Source organism: Cheilinus undulatus, linkage group 21 (genome assembly GCF_018320785.1).
Source record: "Cheilinus undulatus linkage group 21, ASM1832078v1, whole genome shotgun sequence".
NCBI classification, from domain to species: Eukaryota; Metazoa; Chordata; class Actinopteri; order Labriformes; family Labridae; genus Cheilinus; species Cheilinus undulatus.
Window position 1 is genome coordinate 35,325,225 of NC_054885.1, and position 21,133 is coordinate 35,346,357.

At 40.4% G+C, this 21,133-nt stretch overlaps 1 protein-coding gene across 1 annotated transcript in view; it reads left to right on the plus strand.

Annotated features, from left to right (window-relative positions):
- The first annotated feature begins 310 nt into the window (after positions 1-310).
- Positions 311-21,133, plus strand: part of baiap2l1b (BAR/IMD domain containing adaptor protein 2 like 1b) — a 63,302-nt gene continuing 42,479 nt past the window's right edge. Inside the window, exons 1-3 of the mRNA XM_041817554.1 lie at positions 311-693; positions 7,812-7,887; positions 9,222-9,308. Coding sequence (XP_041673488.1) covers positions 643-693; positions 7,812-7,887; positions 9,222-9,308 — 214 coding nt within the window. The 5' untranslated portion in view covers positions 311-642. The remainder of the gene's footprint in view (positions 694-7,811; positions 7,888-9,221; positions 9,309-21,133) is intronic.

A 21,133-nucleotide genomic window follows, 5' to 3' on the forward strand; every position in this document is an offset into this window, starting at 1 on the left:
GCTTCCGTACATCACAGACCTTGCCACTTTTTTCAACATGTTCATAACCAACTGAAAAAGCTTCACCCAGTGAGAATCACTGTAGACCAGTGCTTAGGCTGTTTCCTGCTGTGTTTTTAAGCGATATTTCTGATTTTAGTTTTATTTCTATTCATATTCCCGTATTTTCTGCAGTTACTTCGTGCATAAGAGCAACTTTAACTCCTGAACTCCCCCGTCATGATTACTCAAGTTTTAATTTGAAGGGGCTCAACCGGATGTGGACTCTACGCTCTCATTCCCGTTAGCTCAACACCCGTGTCCACCTTCTCTTACCTCCACAGGCCTCCTCCCTCCTCTGAACTCCAACCACCTACAACAAGTTTGACAGCTCCGCTTTTTCCTCACTCACTGACGGAGCGGCAGCAGCGACACACACAGCCGGACTCTCTTCACTTTCCTCTTCTTCTTTATCACAGTTTTTAACCATTTCTGTAGAAATGTGTGCGTCTTGCGTCTCCTGCTGGCTATGAGGAATTTCTTGTGTCCGTAGCTTTGGTCAACTTTGCCCCTCTGGGATATTTTTCAGTTTTTGGTGTCGGCATTTTTTGTTGCTTTTATTTATTTTTTCTTGGTCGGAAGTCTCGAAGGATATAATTCAACATGTCGAGGAGCACGGAGGAGGTGTACAAGCTCACCGAAAGTACATACAAGGTGGGTGCTGCTGGGAACACAACAGGTGCCACCACGAGAGGAACGCGAACCTCTCTGCATTCATGTGTTTGGTTTTTGGGCTGTGTTTCAACTTTCCGCCGCGAAAAGGGACATTTTTACCTGCGTAGTGTGTTACAGGTGTTCTTAATTAGCCTCATTTTATCATGTAATTTATTTAAATTTGCTTAACCTCTCGAAGACGAAGGCAAGCTTAACCTGACTGATGCATATGTTAATTTTAAGCCTAAACTTCAGATAACAAGTAGCTGTCATTACTTTTAATAGGGCTGGGCGATATATACACAAAAATTAGATTTCGATAAGTCTGTTTTTTAACTGATTGATACATGACACACCTAAATATTTTTTTTACTGTAAAAAGTAGACAAATAGTTGTCACAATATTAGGATTATTAACTTTTATATGATCTGAGTGAAAATTAAAAGATGTTGAAACCTTTCTCATACCACTGCAACAAAATTAGAAGTCCTAAACAACCAGTATTGAACTTTTTTCCATTTTAAATGGGCAAAAATTGCAGAAAAACTGCAAAAACTAAAGTCCAAATTGTTAAAGAAAAATTGCCAAAATTTTTATGGTAAGTCTGCCAAATTTTTCTGCACTGTTAAATTGCTTATGTTTCAAAATGATAAACTCTCCACTATTTTAATGATTACTGGCATTAAAAATTGCATACAAGCTGCCAAAAAAGTCTAATTTATACAAAATTATTGGCAACGTTTTTATATATTAAGGTGGTTAAAACTTTGTTTACACCTGCATACCTTGTGTTTCAAAAATTACAAAAATCTCAATTTTTTTGATGATGATTTGCATCAAAAAGTGCAGAAACACATCAATATTTAGTCATAATTTACCCAAAAGATTGAAAGCACTGTCTAATTGCATTAATATGCTGGAAACATTTGGAAAAGTTGATGGAAGTGGCGAGGAGTGAGGGATCAGCGCCATCAGTCGGATATTAAAACGACATCAATATTGGACCACTATTAGCTCACATCTGTCCCATTTCTACTTTTACTTCTTTTCTGAGCAAAATACCCAAGATATAAACTGACAAAACAGTTAATTATAACAACTTTTTACTTTTAGGATTGTAAGAGCCAGTAGGTGGCTTTGAAGGAGTTTTGGGTGACTTATTTTAAAGATAAAATCCCCACCCTACGGGGTGTCATTTCCCCTGTAAGTGCTGCTTTTGTCACTCGATATAAGCAGGTACTTTGACGTGTTGAGTTTGCGGCGAGTTTTCTTGCATTGTTGGCAGGTGTGAAAAGTTTCCTCAGAAGTTTAAACTTCAATATGTAGAGAACTATGTGGTATCAATGAGAACAGTGTTAGCATTAAAGCAACAACACGCTGGAATTCCATTAACATAAGTAACATAAGTGCTCATTAGGATGCTATCACCATGATCTGCAGCAAAATATCAGTCACATGTACAAATAAGTTTGTGGAGTTTTAGGCAGAAGCAACAGACTTGCATCAACTCAGTGAACCTTAAAGTGTGCTTTACAGGCTGACGTTGTAGATCTGAAATACATCTATTTATCCATACACAGTCATGGACGAAAGTATTGGCACCCCTGGAATTTTTCCAGAAAATACACCATTTCTCCCAGAAATTGTTGCAATTACAAATGATTTTGGTATACACACGTTCATTTCCTTTATGTGCATTGGAACAACACAAAAAAATCTGAAGAAAAAAGACAAAATGGACATAATTTTACACAAAACTCAAAAAAGGGGCCAGACAAAATCATTGGCACCCTCAACTTAATATTTGGTTTCACACCCTTGGAAAAAAAAATAACTGAAACCAATCACTTCCTATAACCATCAACAAGCTTCTTACACCTCTCAACTGGAATTTTAGACCACTCTTCTTTTGCAGACTGCTCCAGGTCTCTCAGATTTGAAGAGTGCTTCTTGCAACAGCAGTTTTAAGATCTCTTCATAGGTGTTCAATGGGATTTAGATCCAGACTCATGACTGGTCACTTTAGAACTCTCCAGCTTTGTCTCAAACCATTTCTTGGTGTTTTTTTGAGGTATGTTTGGGGTCATTGTCCATGACCTCTGATGCAGACCCAGCTTTCTGACACTAGGCCCTACATTGTGGCCCAAAATCTTTTGATAGTCTCCAGATTTCATGATTTCTTTCACACAGTCAAGGCACCCAGTGCCAGAGGCAAAAACCCCAAAACATCCTTGAACCTCCACCATGTTTGACTGTAGGTACTGTGTTCTTTTCTTTGTAGGCCTCATTCTGTTTTCTGTAAACAGTAGAATGTGCTTTTCCAAAAAGCTCTACCTTAGTCTCATCTGTCCACAAAATGTTCTCCCAGAAGGATTGAGTCTTACTCAGGTACATTTTTGTAAACTCCAGTCTGACTTTTTTATGTCTCTTTGTCAGCAGTGGGGTTCTCCTCGGTCTCCTGCCATAGCGCTTCATCTCATTCAGATGACCACGTATGGTCCCAGCTGACACTTTTGCACCCTGAGTCTGCAGGACAGCCTGAATCTGTGTGGAAGTTGACTGAGGATGTTTATCCACCATTCCAACTATCCTGCGTTGCATTCTTTTGTCATTCGTTCTCTTCTGTCCATGTCCAGGGAGATTAGCCACAGTGCCATGGTTGTAAACTTCTTGATTATATTACGCACAGTGGACAAAGGAATTTCAGGATCTCTGGAGATGGTTTTGAAACCTTGAGATTGTTCATATTTTTCCACAATTTTGCTTCTTGAGTCCTCAGACAATTCTGGGCTCTTCTTTCTCTTCTCCATGCTTGGTGTGACACACATAGGCACACAGCACAAAGATTGAAAATGGTGTATTTTCTGGAAAAATTCCAGGGGTGCCAATACTTTCGTCCATGACTGTAGGTATCAGCTCAGACTCAGTTGTAAATATCAGCATAAAGGATAATGAAAAAATCTAATATTGTGTTTAATAGCACATATCAACAGATTTTGTGCAACTCTGACTCTGCTGCATCTACAGCCCATTGCTTGCATGCTTCTAGACTGTTTGCACATGGAGTTAATGCAAATTACTCCCCCATCCAACAGTAACACAACCAGCTAAGCATTGCAGCCTTTTGTTTGCAGAGCTTTCACCAGCGTGTAAAAGCCTGACCATCATTTATTTTCGTCCAGCTTCTTCACTCTCTTTTCCTCTGGTTAAGTCCGTCTGGCATCATCCTATCCTAACTCTTAGGCTTCGCTATTACTAAGCAGCATAAAGACAGGCTAACTGGCTTCTTTTAGCCAAGGGCTGGTGTGTGAAGTGCAGTAAAGCTGCAAGTATGGCTGAACGATTTGCAAAAATAATCTGCATTTTTTTCCCCCAGTATTGTTATTGCGATTTGATATGCAATTGTTACTAGGTATCTCATCTTGTGTATTTTTCAACAATTTCAAGTAATAAATCATTCTATGTTATAACCTACACTTAGTCAAGGAGCATGTTTTGACTTTCCAGAGAATGCATGGCTAGCACATCCCATATGGATGGAAGTATTTATGACAATGTGCATTGAGTACAATGAAATTATTCAGAAGCAATTAATTCATAGTAGCAGAATCTGAATAGGAGGGAGCAACAAGCTTTAAGTTATAAAGGAGGAGCCTGGGGTGGAGGAGGTGAAACTTTGCCAGCAGCAGCATGGTGCATTAATTAAGAAAAACATACATAAAACATGAAATGGAAAAATTTTTCTAACCACTTTATAAAAAATGACAATTGAATGTTTGCAAAATATGCATAAATGTGCAAAATGTGCATCTGCAGCTGCAAAAATTAATGTATTAAACTCGTATTTTGACATATTTTATTGCGATTTGATCTCATTTGCGATTAATCGCCCCGCCCTAGCTGAAAGCCCCTTTTGTGAGAGGGATGCGGCCTTCTGCCCAAGTTACCTTCTTGTAGATACACAGTGCTGAAAGCAGGGACCCGGGGCACTCTGTGGAGATGGAACTGACACCATTCTCCTTGTTTAAAGATATTTCACTATTAAAATGACTTTGAAATCACTATTTTAAGGTGGAAAAGTTACATTTTGTTGCTTTAATAGCAATAAAAGTAGCATAAATGGATATGAGGCACACCTCCCTGGGAGTAATGCAACTTGCCACGCTGTGTGGCCAAATTTGCATGCACTGAAGTGTAAAGAGTTTGCATAATGAGGCTGGAGAGGTCATAAAAAGGTATTTAGTGTTCTTGAACAGCTTTTATACATCCGGCCTCCTCCTGGGGACAGCCCCTGCGGCTCCTTGGTGTGATGAAACGCAGGAAAAAGACTGCAGGTTTAATTATTTAGCTGCCTGTGTGTGCTTTGTGGTAAGATTATACAGCGGGCTCCTCCAGCAGCCATCACCTCACTATAATACAATATGTTTACATGAGTGGGGCAGCAAATTAGGGCCATGCTGAGCCGGCTTTGATGTGTGAAGATTATACTTGATGGGGCGTATTTGATAAATGCTAAGGGCTGTTTTAAGAGCTTTGTTTTTGCAGATGTGTCACAGATTGTTGACTGTGTCAGCAGTTTTTGGGCTGTTTTACTTAGCAGGAATAGCCTGGATGTAATGTTTTCTTGCAGGAGGTCATTTCCTGTCTCTTTTCAGCTGTCCTATCAAATTAAAGCAAAGCCTAAAAATAATCTTTTAAACATTAATAATAGGAATCCCATCCTATCAGGTAGGCAATAAGAGCCAGCTCTGTTGACTCCAAAATGCTCTCCATTTTTTATTTAAAAAGTATTTTATTTAGTAGGCCTGTGATTGATTCATTTGCATGTATTTTCTTTGGATTATGCTTTTTAAATTAATCATAATCTTATTTAATTATTCTGCAAAATGTCCTAGTCCAGCTGAAACTTGCTGACTGGCTTAGCTGCATGACAGCTCTGGTATAAACATTAATGTAACACCATTGAGCATGAGTCCTGAGTGAATGATGTGCCAGTGGTGGAGCAGTGGAGGAATCATCTCTTTATTCTATTTATTTAAATAACATCAAAAATGGACAGAAAATAAGGAAACCAGCTCTCTAACAGGACCTGGCTTCTATCGTTCTCATAAAAAAGCATGCTCTTAGAGAACTCCTAAACATCACTCTACTACTAAACACAGGCTAAGACCCCATTCAGACATTATGTAAAGAAGAACAAGCTCAATAATTTACCTAATTGCAGAGTTAAGCGCTGAGTCAAAGACATGTTAATATATGACAGCCTCACTCAGTTACATCAGTGAAGAGGTGGGAGGGTGCTGTCCCTTTGTCCATTACTTCTTGTTATCTAACAAGCTTTTTTTCCACCTTAGCAGTTTTGCATCACTATTCTACTTCTCTTTTTAATCCATTGACCTCTATAACCAGATATGCCAGATCACAGATTGCATGCATACATTTCACATTCATCTGGGAAAGCTCCCATTGAAAGCGTTTGGGAAGGGCAAGACTTTTGAAAAAATCTCCAAAGGTGATTGGAGGAACGTTCCATCAGTCACACTCATGATGGGCCAATCAGGGCGTAAAGACAAAATGATATTGTATGCATGTGCTACTGTTGAGCTGACAGGCTACTGCTGCTGTAGACTGTTAATGTCGGAGCTTCTCAGTGAATAAAATTGATGCCAAGGCCGGTTGGGGGACGTGCAAAAACATCTCTGCAAAGACAAGCTTTCAGTGTGACTCTATGCTCTTGTTTCAATAACATGGTCTAGTCTGGGTGTCATAAATGATTCCAAGAAATACACTGCTTTGCCAAAAGTATTCACTCACCCATCCGTATAGTTGAAATCAGGTGTTCCAATCACTTCCATGGCCACAGGTGTATAAAATCAAGCACCTAGGCATGCAGACTGTTTCTACAAACATTTGTGAAAGAATGGGTCTCTCTCAGGAGCTCAGTGAATTCCAGTGTGGTATTGTGATAGGATGCCACTGTACAACAAGTCCAGTCGTGAAATTTCCTTGCTGCTAAATATTCCACAGTCAACTGTCAGTGGTATTATAACAAAGTGGAAGCGATTGCTACTCATCCACAAAGTGGTAGGCAGGGAGCAGGGTCAGTGGATGCTGAGGCGCATAGTGCGCAGAGGTCGCTAACTTTCTGCAGAGTCAGTCGCTACAGACCTCCAAACTTCATGGGACCTTCAGATTAACTCAAGAACAGTGCGTAGAGACCTTCATGGAATGGGTTTCCATGGCTGAGCAGCTGCATCCAAGCCACACATCACCAAGTGCAATGCAAAGCGTCAGATGCAGTGGGGTAAAGCTCACCGCCACTGGACTCTAGAGCAGTGGAGACGCGTTCTCTGGAGGGATGAATCGCACTTCTCCATCTGGCAATCTGATGGACAAGTCTAGGTTTGATGGTTGCCAGGGGAACACTACTTGTCTAACTGCATTGTACCAAGTGTAAAGTTTGGTGGAGGGGTTATTATGGTGTGGGGTTGTTCTTCAGGAGCTGGGCTTGGCCCCTTAGGTCCAGTGGGAAGAACTCTGAATGCTTCAGCATACCAAGAGATTTTGGACAATTCCATGCTCTCACCTTTGTTGGAACAGTTCGGGGATGGACCCTTCCTGTTCCAACATGACTGTGCACCAGTGCACAAATCAGGGCATGGATGAGAGAGTTTAGTGTGGATGAACTTCACTGGCCTGCACAGAGTCCTGAACTCAACCCCATAGAACATCTTTGGGATGAATTAGAGTGGAGACTGAGAGCCAAGTCTTCTCGTCCAACGTCAGTGTGTGACCTCACAAATGCGCTTCTGGAAGAATGGTCAAAAGTTCCCATGAACACACTCCTAAACATTGTGGAAAGCCTTCCCAGGAGAGCTGACGCTGTTATGACTACTAGCTCAGCAAACAGGTTCACCTCTCCTGTTAATGAACAGTCCATGACGTTACTGAGTGTCTCTGTCTCCCTCCCTCTTACTCACCTGTGAAGTCACTCAGTCATGTTTGAGTCAGCCACCTGGATACTCACCAGTGTTTCTCACAACATTTCAACTGTTAAAAACATGAATGAGCACTGAATGACTAACTATCCCCTCCTTTTTTGTTTCCACCCACTCAGAGCGTGATGGATCAGTTCAACCCAGGACTGAGGAACCTGGTCAACCTGGGCAAGAACTATGAGAAATCAGTAGCAGGTTTGTATTTTTGCTACAGTTTACAAATTCACAGTAAGACAGTTAGGAACAGCAGGTTCTTTATTGATTCTGGAAGAAAAGTTTCTGTGCATTTTCAACCAGAGCTGATCTTCTTCTAGATACTTCTGATTAGAGAAGAGTATTGTATTTATTACATACTGCCACCTATAAACAACTGATGTCTTGCCAGTATAAGCAATGATATTGATAGTCATTAATTTCCTAAAATAGCACAAAATTTTGGATGCATTTGCACACAAATTTTATACCTAGTGAATCTCCCTTGATGCAAAGGAGTGCCAAGCTGGCAAAAGTTTCCTGTCTTTAAATAACATGCAGAATAAGGCTGTGAAAAAACCTTCCTGTTGATTTTTTTTTTTTTTTTTTTTGATACCACATGCTTCAAATGTTGTAATATCCATATGTTTTGTGTATAATTTGACCAAATGTACCAAAGTCAACTAAGAAAAACAGATAAACATTGTATTTTCAAACAAAGAGAGAGGGAGAAAGGAAGAGATATGCTGATTTAAATGGAGAGAGAGAGCGAGAGCTGGTAAGTTACAAACAAAGCAATGATACAGAGAAATAAGTAGGGATGTGCACCACTGGCAGTCTAAATGGTTGAATTTAAATCCTGTGTTAGTCAGCCCCAGAAATACATTAAAGGGGCTCAGCTAGCCTGCTAGCCTCTGCTTGAAAATAGATGCAAATAGTTTCTAATGTTCAGCTCAATTAAGCTCTGTAAACGTCAGATAAAAGGTGCAAGAAGTCCCCTACATTAGAAGCAATTAGGTTCTGTTAACACCAGGCAATAGGTGCAAAAAGTTCCTAACATTCAGTGCAATTTACCATTGTAAACACCAGGCAATATGTGGAAAAAGTTCTTAAACTTCAGTGCGATTGGCTACTGTAAACACCAGTCAATATCTGGAAAGTGTTCCTAACGCACAGTGCAATTGGTGGCTTTTAACACCAGTCAATATGTGCAAAAAGTTCCTAACATTCAGTGCAATTAACTACTGTAAACACCATGCAATATGTGCAAAAAGTTCCTAACATTCAGCCCAGTAAACTACTATAAACACCAGTCAATATGTGCAAAAAGTTTGTCTTTAGTTAGAGCAAATATTGTTATCAATTTTTTGAATATTACAATAAAATGTATTTGCCCACTCCACTGCAAGACAAATTATCTATGTTTTCCAAGTTAAATTTGCATGAAACTCAATGGTAAATCAGGGTAGTTTGAGTTGGCATCATCAGTCATTACTGAGCCTTTATTTCTCAACAGTGACTCTGACAAACATTAATAATCATTTTCATTTTCCCAGCAATGACCCTGGCGGGAAAGTTGTATTTTGATGCAGTGTCTAAGATTGGGGAGAATGCTGCCGTGTCTCCTGTCTCCAGAGAATTAGGTAAGTCTGACTGTCTGCTGTGCTCTGGTTTTCTTCTGGGAGATCTGCAGACTGTAGAGGTGATTCCTGCAGACTTTCTTTGGTTTCATCTGTTCTTGTTTCCATGGATGCAATGATACAGTTCATCAGTGCTTTTGGATGATTTCTTGTCCAGCCTCTTTATCAGGTAGTCTTTTGTTCTGTAAATAAATGCTGTCTGTTTTTATAGCAGTGCCTCCCAGTCAGTAAAACTGGCAAATTTATTTAAGCAAAAGATCAGGGAGATAAACGGTCATAAAAACAAGATAAAGAAGCATAAACACCCCCAGTTATTGATTTAAATCCCAAGCTCAGGTCGCAAGTAACGCTGTAAAAAGTCCTGTTGGTAAAATGTGGTCATATCTTCCTTCAGCATGCAGAGAAAAAAAAAACAATTTTCTATACAGAGTCATCTAGAACGAAACAAGCTTGTGTTTTCTTCTTGGTGTCACTGCTGCATTTAGAACAAGCTGTCATGCCTCTTTAAACGACAGAAAGTAAACAAGCAGAACAACTGCTCTCCGTCAGATCATCTCATTATCATCGAGGTTTGACAAACAACAGAGTCCTGTAGCTCGATCACAGCGGCAGTTATACTTTGATTAATGTCAGTGTGATGCATGTGATGGATTTACTGCTCTGTGTGCGAGCTCAGAAATACGCTGCCATAGACAGTTTGTTTGCTTCTCTGTTACTTTCTATCCAACTCCCCATACGCCGGCTCCCCCAGGCTCATTTACAGCCTGAAGACGTCTGGCGTCCTCACTCGGCGTCACCAGTGGCACGCTTTGATTTAACCGCTGTACGTCTCTCGGCTCCCCTGCTGATTAGCAGCAAAACTGCTAATTAAATTCAGCAGCACAATGGGAAGAGACACATGGTGTTGTGCTGCAGTCCAATTCCTGGCATGGATAAAATCAAATAAATGAAGTATTGAGCCAGGTAGATGCAGAGTGAAGCCCCATTAACATTGTGAGCTCCCAGATTAATTTTAGCAGCAATAAATCTGATCAATCACAGACTTTTATTGTGCAAATATTGTGATTATAAATCCACATCTCAGTTCTCCATGGCTCCATCTGTTCAGCATGTTGGAAACAGTCTCTGTGTTTGTTGCAAAGACTTGAGTGGTGGCAGCGAATGAGACTGTGAACTACCCAAATGATGCTGCTATGAGACACCATTTTAAGTGTAAGTGGATGTTTTTGCATCCATTTTAATTGGTTTTAATTATAATTGAAGAGGCATGAGGTCAGTTGGTTTGTGGATCCATATGTTAACAAAAAATGTGCATGCATTAATCAGGAAAAAATAAAACAACCAAAAACTTGAAAAAACAAGCCTTTTTTTCCATATCCATCACTTTGGCTTTCCAAACAACCCATCCTGGACCTTGGCAGCTCTATGAAGGATTTGCCTGAAGTATGCTGGCTTCTGTTGTGAATTTCTCAGGTAGAGACAATGAGACAGAAACTCACAGGGAGAGAACTTGTGGATCTGGAAGCCTTTAATGAGCTGAGACATCTGCAGACTTCTGAAACCTCACATGAAACTGTCCCTCCTCCTTAGGGATTTATCTCCAAGGTTAGGTTGATTCAAGTAATTATTTTTCGCTTAGACTGCATCAGGTTTCAGACTTTGGCGAATCATCAGCCCATGTCAAAATAAGATTCAATATAAAAAAACAATGTGTGGGAAAAGTTTTTCTGTCCTTTACGGTGTTGAACAGAACAGTAAGGTTTGTATCAGATGCCTTGTGATTTGCCTCATCAATGGGGTATTTTTTCTTCTCAAAGAATCCTGATTATCCTGCCCTCCTGTGCACAAGACTGTGGCCAGGAAGATTTGTTATATGAGGGAGCAGTCACATTTGGCAATCCATACCATCCTCAAGCACACTTGAGACCCAAAGTCCTGTCCAGAAGCACCCTGGTACAGGTGGATGATCTGGGCTTCAGCATCGTAAGATCCCTCATGTACATGCTCAAGCACAGGTGTGCAACACTCACATGATGTACAATTAATGGCACATGCTAATGGTAATGTTAGAGGGCGGTCCCAGGCTAAAACAACTTAAAATAAACTAGTTCAGTCAGTAATCTCACTTTGTAATTTGTTCAAGCTTTCATTATGGCAACAAAACATGTCTGACATCAGGCACCGACCTCATCACCCCTCACAGATTTATTTTACATCAAGGATTTGAGGAGTGATGAGATAACATCTAAAACCCCCCAGTCGGAGCCTTCAGGTGGATGGGGTGGAGGTGGGTTGAAGTGAGAGCACAGTGCTGATCCAGGGCAGAGCAGAGGAAGAGACCGGAAATCTTGCAGCTTAAGTAGACCACTGAAAGATGCAAGTCATGTAGTTTGATAAAGATGCATGTCAGGTGTGAATCATTAGGCTTGAGATGACAGTCAAAGTTACATGTTGTCTGTGTTTTTATCCATTGTACTGACTCTGGAAGACCACGTGTCTTGTAAACTGCATGTATCATATACCAGCATGATGAGGTATCAATTATCAGGCCTAGTTAGGCTTGGAGCAGTGTGAATGCAGGCCAGTGGGGGACTGGGGAGTTGGAACAAGCATGCTTTGGTATGGTGTGGGACAGCCGGCTCTATAAAGTCGAGTCAAGTTGCAAAATTTGGTGTCTCTGAATGTTTTAAATCTGCAGTGAAAACTTTTGAATCTAAATTGTCTGAATGTCACTTCATTTTTACTGTATTAGTCAGAGTGTTTGATGAAACTGTGTATTGCTGCCATTCTTGGTCAGGTCAAATGAAAAAGTAAAATTTAAAAGAAAAATTAAGTAAATAGAACATAAAAGGAATATGTCATCACTGTCTACAAACACAGAAAGGGTCTTACCAAAAAAAAGAAAGGAAAAAAAGGGAAACTTAAGAGAAATAATTATTCGCCATAACCAAGTGCAGCACAGAATCATGGTCATTTTTTTTTTTTTTTTTTTATATTCAACCTTTTTTTAACCAGGTGTGCTCCCACTGAAATCCAAAAATCTCCTGTACTGGGAGTCCTGTGCAAGACAGCAGTAAGAAAAGTTCAACAAAAAAACAGACCCTAATAAAGGATGCATCAGTGAACACGTCATCTGCTTTCAGCAGACAATCACATCTATCCAAAGGTCACATTTTCCTTAATTGGTTTAATTGGGGAAAATAAGTTATGTCTATGAAGTCCATATGTGGACAGACTGGTACCCAGTGCTCCCCTCAGAATGGTACTATACTTGTGTGTTAGTGGTGTAGGAGGCATCCCACAAACCCATTTTCATCTGTTTAATTCATACATGTTTCTGCCTTTTTTGACAGCAGTATATTTTATAAAAAGGCTCAAAAATAATTTGTCTGCTGTTGAATTTTTTTGCAACCATCATCCTAGGTGATGGAGTACAGGCTAGTGTCAGCAGCTGCAGAAAAATGCTAAAACATCGCTATCAGAAGCTGAATTTCTAACATCAAACAGCACTACTCAGAGAGTACATTGGAATGGACAATTCTCTTGTGCATGGATGCTCACACTATTGTTTTTGTTTATAAAGGAATGAATATTTAGCATACATACTTTAAATTGCTGTAAATAAACCTGGGCTACTATAAGATATGTGTGGGAAACACTGGGCACCAGTAGTGACAGTGGCAAGCCAGGAAATGTCCCTACTTTACAGAGTTTAACATGATATTTGTCTTAAATAGTTAACTTAATTTTTATTGCATTTTCAATCATGGCTTGAAAAATTGCCCATAAAATAGACAGCTCTGATTTAGTCTGCAGGTTAACGATAGTGCCGACAGTGTGCAAATGCAAAATCTTGGATATGAGTGCATCATCATTTCAGCAGAATGAAAACTGATTGATGACTTTATTCCTGCCTGCTGTATTTCAAGAGGGTGACAGATCTTCCATCATACTTTAAACTACACTTTCACATGGAAGTAACTCTCTAGTTTGTCATCTGTGGATTTTGAAACTAAAATTTATTGTGCAAGTGATACTTTTTATGTCTTATCCAAAACAAGTTGGCCTTTCATGAGCTTTAATCCCCTCAAAGATACTTTCAAAAACTTGCTATCCAATCTGCCTAACAAAGCACATTTGTTGAGCTGATTTTCCTCTTTTTTAAAAGTCCACATGCACGTGTCCACATGTGCTTTTTCCTGCTGTGGGAGGGAACATTTGCTGCAGCAGTAAATAAAGTGAGGTCAGCTTGGAATATGCTTCCTGTGATAGGAAATGAAGAGGAAATGAGGGGAGGGATGCAAACAAACTGCTGGTTATCATCATCAAAGTATTTAAAAACCTCAACAAATCATCCTTTGTGTTAAAATTCAAACAGACCTGTAGATAAATCCTCCTCTCTGCAGGAGAAACCAAGAGATGATGAGTTCTGGAGATGATGCTGGAATTACAAAAACGGTTTTTACGTAGGGCGAAGTTAAAATGTCAGAGCTGAGTCACACTCACCTCTGACCTGTGGACAAACTCCAGTTCCCACTAATCCCTGAAAAAGAGAGAGACAGACAGAGACAGATCAGTTCAGTCTGACTCATTATGGGGGATTATGTAAAGCAGGAGGCGATTAAACACCATACTCATAGTCATCTCGTCTAATGAAGCGGGGCTGTTAACCTAAATGCAGTGTAACTGGAGCCTTAACTGCGCATCTGACCTGTGCAGCTAAACTCTTCATGGATCTAAACAGATGTGGATCTTCTTATAGAATGATCCTGAAGCATAACATTTATCCAGAATATTAGGACAATTCTCCATGCGTGCTCTCTCAGCCCGCTTGTGGTCGTAGTGCAGCTTCCCCGTCAGAAACCTGAGCTCCGGTGACGCGTAGCCGACCAGAAACCAGATACTCTCGAGAGGCATTTGAGGACCAGTGCACCTCGTCCTCCTACCTGCTCTCTTTAATTCCTTCAGTCTCCCTCCTCCTCCTCCTCCTCCTCCTCCTCCTCCTCTGCCAGAGGTCAAATATCAACAGTTGTTTCATTCAAGCACTCAGGTTTCTGACCCGCTTCCCTCTCTGGTTGAACTGTCTCAAGAGTGAATGTCTAAAGAGCTAAGATGTGAATAACACTCAGAGTTTAGGCTATGCAGAGGTCAGCTTTTGTCTTTCACGTCATAATATATGGGACTTTTGCCCTAAAATATCTATATTAATTGAAAGATGACCACTCCTACTTTTAGATATTTCCAAAAGTTTTCAAAGCAGAGAAAGGCCACATTTCTCTAACTGTTATGTCTTGTTAAAGTAGCTGTTACAGTGCAACATAAAGACGTGGGAACTGCTACCAAAAGCTGCCGTCCTGGTCAAGTAAAGACTTAATATGCTACTCGGCTCCGCCCACTTCTGCAGCTCACTTTTGTGTGGACTTAAGGAATCTGTCTAGGGTTTATTTACTCAACAGTAAGGAGATGTTTTGGTTTCATTTATTAATTTTCCATAATGAGGGAGAAAATTTGTTAAAATTGCTGCAAGCACTCCAAAAATGCTTTGCGAGTTGCTTGCAGCATTAACCAATAAGGCCACTTTTAACAGCTTTTCTCCCTTTTTATGTGAAATCAACCAGTGAAACTAAAATATAACAAACTGTTTCGTAAAGACAGAATAGAGCGTCATTTAGTTTAGCAGAGTCCTCATTTCAAAATGGGAAGATGGGAGAATTGAGCAGCAATAGTCTCTGAAAGTACAACCCCAATTCCAAAAAAGTTGGGGCATGGAATGATTTGGAAATCTAATAAACTCATAATAGAGCAAAAACAACACATCAGATGTTGAAACTGAGAAATTTTACCATTTCATGAAAAATATTACCTCATTTTGAATTTGATGGCAGCAAAAAATCTCAAAAAAAGTCAGAACAGGGCAACAAAAGGCTGAAAATAAGTGGCACTAATATAATCAGCTTGAAGAGGATTTTGCAACTAATTGGGTTCATTGAAAACTGGTCAGTATCATTCCTGGGTATTAAAGGAGAATTTTTAAAAGGAAGAGTCCCTCAGAGGTAAAGATGCACAAAGGTTCACCAATCTGCAAAAACTGTGCCTTAAAAATAAGGAACAATTTTGGGAAAAAAAGAAAGCCATTTCTTAGCATGAAATTGCAATGACTTTGAATTTCCCAACATCTACAGTCCATAATATCATCAGAAGATTCAGAGAATCTGGAGAAATCTCTTAAACAAGGTTGTAAGTCAATATTGGATACTTTATTTATTTATTTTTTTTACCTTTGGGCCCTCAGCAGGCACTGCTTTTAATGAAGGCATGATTCTGTACTGGAAATCACTGCATGGGCCCAGGAACATTTGCAGACATCACTGAGTGCAAACACAGTTGGCTGTGCCATCCACAAATGCAAGTTAAAGCTGTATCATGCAAAAAAGAATCCATATGTGAACACTCTGGGACAAAGCTCATTTAAAATGGATTTAGGCAAAATGGAAAACTGTTCTGTGGTCAGATTAATCAAAATTGGAAATTCTTTGTGAAAACAACAGGTGCCATGCCCTGCAGACTAAAGAGGAGAGGGACCATCCAGCTTGTTATCCTGGCTCAGTTCTAAAGCCTGCATCTCTGATGGTATGGGGTTGCATTAGTGTCTATGGTGTGGGCAGCTTACACATCTGGGAAGACACTATCAATGCTGAAAAGTAGATAAGAGGTTTTAGAGCGACATGTGCTCCCAAAGAGCGACAAAGCTCCAGCAACTGGTTTCTCACTTACGGGCTGTTGTTAAAAGAAGAAGCGATGCTACACAATAGTAAACATTGTGCTGTCCCTACTTTTTTGAGATGGGTTGCTTCCGTCAAATTTAAAGTGAGCCAATATGTTTAATGAAATTGTAAACTGTCTTAGTTTCAACATCTGATATGTTGTTTATGTTCTATCGTGTATAAAATATGGGTTTATGGGATTTGACAATCATTGCATTCTGTTTCTATTGGCATTTTACACAGTATCCCAACTATTTTGGAATTGTGGTTGTAGTTTGAAACAAGCACAGGGCTTCATTTTTGTCAAAACCTTTATGACACAGCTGTGATTGGGATTTGAAATGTAGTGCCATGGCTCATCTTGCCTTATTGGAAGATTTGGCAAACCATGTCAGGGTGTTTTAACAGCTGATCCAAACACATCACTCCTGCAAGGCTGACATGAAAGCGGTTCTGTTAGCCGGATTATTGTGGCTCCTTGGAGAATTTTAAAAGTGATCCTACAACTTTAGAAGAGTGTGTCAGAGCCTGAGAGAAACCACAAACATGCAGTATGTTGTTTTCTCCGGGGAGCTTCATCTGAATCATGTTTTTTACAGCCGTCAGAGCTACACAGACTCTCCACAGACAGTGTCCTTTGACGGTCCTGCCTCATTCGAATGGCACCAGTCCCACTTTACATAATCCAAACATGTTTGCATGCTGTGTCAGGTGGCTCTCTGTGATGCCAGGATTATTTTGCCCACAGTCAAACACAGAGGAAGAACTGTGGGATGATTTGCGTGCTACCAGCAAAATGTTGTTTTCAAAATCAGCTCAGAGTAGGTTGTTGCTCTTATTTTCTTTTTCTATTTTTTGCACACATTCTGCTGTGTGTCCATTTATTTATTTTCTGGTTTATTTTATCTGTTGGACATCTCTGTTCCACGGTAGCCATGAAGCAGTTCAGGAATGAAGCCTCATAACATTTAGTAACCTCATCAGTTCATTATCAAGAGATTATTATTCCATAGAGCTCATTATTTTCAAGACACTCACATGCAGTGTGACATGTTTTACATGTATCCTATCATCACATCAGGTGATCCACATGTCTGGAGGTTTCTTAATGATGATGCAGATCATGATTATCCAGTGCTATCCAGTGCAGGATGGCCGATGTCTTGTGCTTGCAGTAGCGATTATGTCATTATCACAAAAAAAAAACGTATGACCATGCATATCCAGTGCCTATAAAAAGTATTAGCCCCTCTGGATGTTTTACCCTACTTTTTTGATTTTGTAAGTCAATCATGGTCAATATAAGACACCTGTATCTGAAATGTCCAGTCACTGGTTAATCAGTATCCCTGGCTACCATTGCACCATGAAGACAAAAGGACGCTTCAAGCAACTCAAAACAAAACAACCCAAGGCTCTGATCTTCCTTTGGAGTTCAGTTAAATCTATCATCAAGGAATATGTCACATGCATAAATCTGCCTAGATCAGGCCGTCCTCACAAATGGAGTAAATGAGTTAAAAGCTTCAGCAGCTGAGATGAGAGAGACTCTGCAGACAACTACCGTTGCCCAGTTTCTTCACCAGTCAAAGCTTTATAGAGAGTCAGAAAGAGAAAGACGCTGTTGAAGAAATCTCAGATTAAATCTAGGCTAGAGTTCACCAGAAGGCATGTGGGAGACTCCATGGTCATGTAGAAGAAAGTTCTTTGGTCTGATGAGACCAAAATTGAGCTTTTTGGCCATCAGACAAGACGCCAAACACTGACATCACCACAAACACACCATCCCTGCTGTGAATCACAGTGGTGGCAGCATCATGCTATGGGGATGCTTCTTGGCAGCCAGCCTTGAAAGGCTTGTAAAGGTAGAGGGTAAAATCCTGGAAGACAATCTTGTGCAGTCTGCAAGAGAACTACAGCTTGGTAGAAGATTTATTTTCCAGAAATACAATGACCTGAAGCATACAGAGAAAGCTACACAGAAATGGTTTAAAGACAACAAGGGGAATTTTCTGGAGTGGCCGAGTCAAAACCCAGACCTCAATCCAAGAGAGAATTTGTGGCTGGACTTGAACAGGGCCGTTTTTCAAAGAAAAATGTAGTAAAATTGCAGAGTCCAGATATACAAGCCTTACTGAGACCTATCCACAGAGACTCAGAGCTATGACTGCAGACAAAGGTGCATCTACTAAATACTGACTTGAAGGAGGTGAATATTTATGTAGTCACTTATTTTGCATTAAATATCTTTTATTTCACTTTGAAATTTAAGAATTTTTGGTCATTGTTTTGTCAAAAGCTAAATTATATTGACCATGATTGATTTATAGAACCAATAAAAGGGTTAAACATCCAAGGGGGTAAATATTTTTCATAGGCACTGTTCCTGAGTGGGATGCCCTTATATTTTTGGGAGACATTTGACCCCCAAAGTCCAGTTTGGCTGGGGTTAGTGCTCTATACTGTACCAAACATGGTTACACTTCCTTGGGCATGGAACAACTGCACATGCAAGTCCATAACATGTCATTAATGCAACCACTCCTCTTGATAACCAACCAAAATGATTGAAAATAGCCATAAAGTGAGTGATATCCCTGTCATGTTATCTGTGTTGTTATCCATTTTGCTGACTGTCCATAATATCAAGGTGAGTGCAGGCCAGTGGGGTCAGGGGAGCAGCCCTAGTGTGAGTGCGCCCTTGTCTCCAGAAGTGTGGGATCTTGACTATAAAGGGTAGAGCAGATGCTCTTCATGTGGAAGGTGTAATTTTAACAGACCATTTTGATGATATGTTGCACCCTGCTCTTGTCTCTATTTGTGGGATTACCGCAGTAGATGATAACAGCAAAGCTACAGCAGCCTCAAAATTCTACTCTAACCACTTAACCGTTCACTAAAGCCTGCTGAATTATGAGGTGTTTCCTTTTGTGTTTCAGCAGCAGTCGTGACACATGTACAAGTGTTTTCAGACATGACTCCATCCTGGACAAACAGCAGCCTGTCTCTATTGTGCGGCTTTGTCTCTGTTTCATTTTGTTAGCTAATGGCGGGTGATTGCTTCTGCTGCTCTTATCCACATCATGACACACTTTTGCCCTCACACCTTTCTCGAATGAGCACACCTGTTGCCCGGCAACGTGTCGCAAAGGCCGAGACAACAATAAACAAATGAGTGTGATCTGCTGGAAGGAGACGGCTGATACCTGTGACGCCACTGTAGCTCAGACATGTATGCACATAGGAGGAGGACACGTTTATACTTACTGAGTATTTAGATGTATTATATAATGCTTAACAACTTTTACGTCCTCCACAATCCAAATAAACCAGTCGGTTTGGTGTTAAGCTCTGCAGAATGCCTGCTGACGTTTCCAAGATTACCTTGTTCTTATTGTAGATAAGGAGCCCTTAAGGTCAGACAGTAATCACTGACTTTTTGCTTGTCTGAGTCTTTCCTAGCACTTATTTACCAGCCCTGTTTTCCTCAGTTTTAATTTTCTGATACATCCCTACTCTAATGCCACTATTCCTGAATACTTTTCCTGTTTTTCTCCTCCTCTTTCCCAGCTCTTATTACCCCCTTTATCTCTTCTTCCTCTACTCTTCCTTGGACGGTCATTTGTCCTTTATGTTTGAGCTGTTTGAACTCCTCGCAGTCAAAGAGAGAGTCTCGCCATGAGGGAAGGTGTGGTAGAAAAAGGTGTGGGAGACAGCCGGGAGTGGCTTTGTTTACATACTGATGAATGCACAGCATATTGTCATACATCAGACTGGCTGCCCATTGAACATCTGTCAGGGAGTCATGCAGTGCATTTTTTACAGTGTTTGCAGCAGAGGCGCCAGGCGGCAACCTCTGAGGTTGGAATATGGAGTCAGAGTGGAAAACTGCCGTTCCTCAAATCTCCATTTGAGGTTTGCTACAGAAGCTCTGGAGGTCTCATGCTCATTTTTCTGCAGATAGAGACATGTTTGCAGCCAAAAATTAAGAGTCTGCTTTAGAAACCAATGTGGGTAACAGAAAAACTACATCCATGCTTATGGTATATACAGTCTGTGGTTCTCTAATTTCCGCTCTGTTGCATTTAATCAACACACATCAACGCCATTGACAGAAAAGAAAATCTCAATGCAATGTAGGAAGGCGCTGTCCAAAAGGATGGATCTGCATTCATTCTTTGTAACAATCACTCTCTTTAGGTGCTTACAGACTGTCATTTGAAGATGCAAAACTGATAGATTGACCAGATTCTGTGTCTGCCATCAGGCAGATCCATCCTGCAACGTTTCACCCTGAAACTCTTTCCCCCTGGTCAGAGAACGACCGGAGTAATCTGCATCATTTTAGGAGAACATAGCAGTAGCTACTAGGGATGTTCCAATACCATCTTTTTCCTTCTGGATAAGTTACTGATATCAAGGTGTTGGGTATCGGCCGACACTGAGCACTGATCCGATACCAGTGTGAATTTTCTGGACTGACTGTGCAGACTAGCAAATTATTTTAGACCTATATCTGATTCAGAACATGGCTCAACAAATAGAATCATAATGTGTCGCATCTCTGTGACCCTAAAGTTGTTTTTCTGCTGATTATTGAGTTTGACTCTTTAATATTAAAATAATAATATAGGGGGCTGCATCACAGGCTCTCTCTATCTCTCTACTCTACTCAGGCAGCATGACGTGATTACAGAACAGCCTGCAGCTGGCTGACAGACCCAAACAAAAATGCATTAGCATTCAGGCTAGTGGTAATAAATGATCGTACTTCGATTAAAGTGGATAAAGGACTTTCAATATTAGATTTTCTTGTGTGAATTTAATCATTAAAGTCCCCAAAAGTCTCTTGAGTTCCAGGCTCGCTGAAAGTGCTGCTGCAAGGGATTCAAAGGTATCAGTGGTGTCAGTGGAATGACAGAACGGCTAGCTTCAAGAGGAAAAACAAGTAAGAGGCAGCGCTGTATGGTTCAAAAGTTATTGAACTTTTGATAAACTGTGTCACTTCTTGTTGTGTATGACAGTGCCGGTCTGGAAGGCATTTTAACGATCACGTTCAGAGTA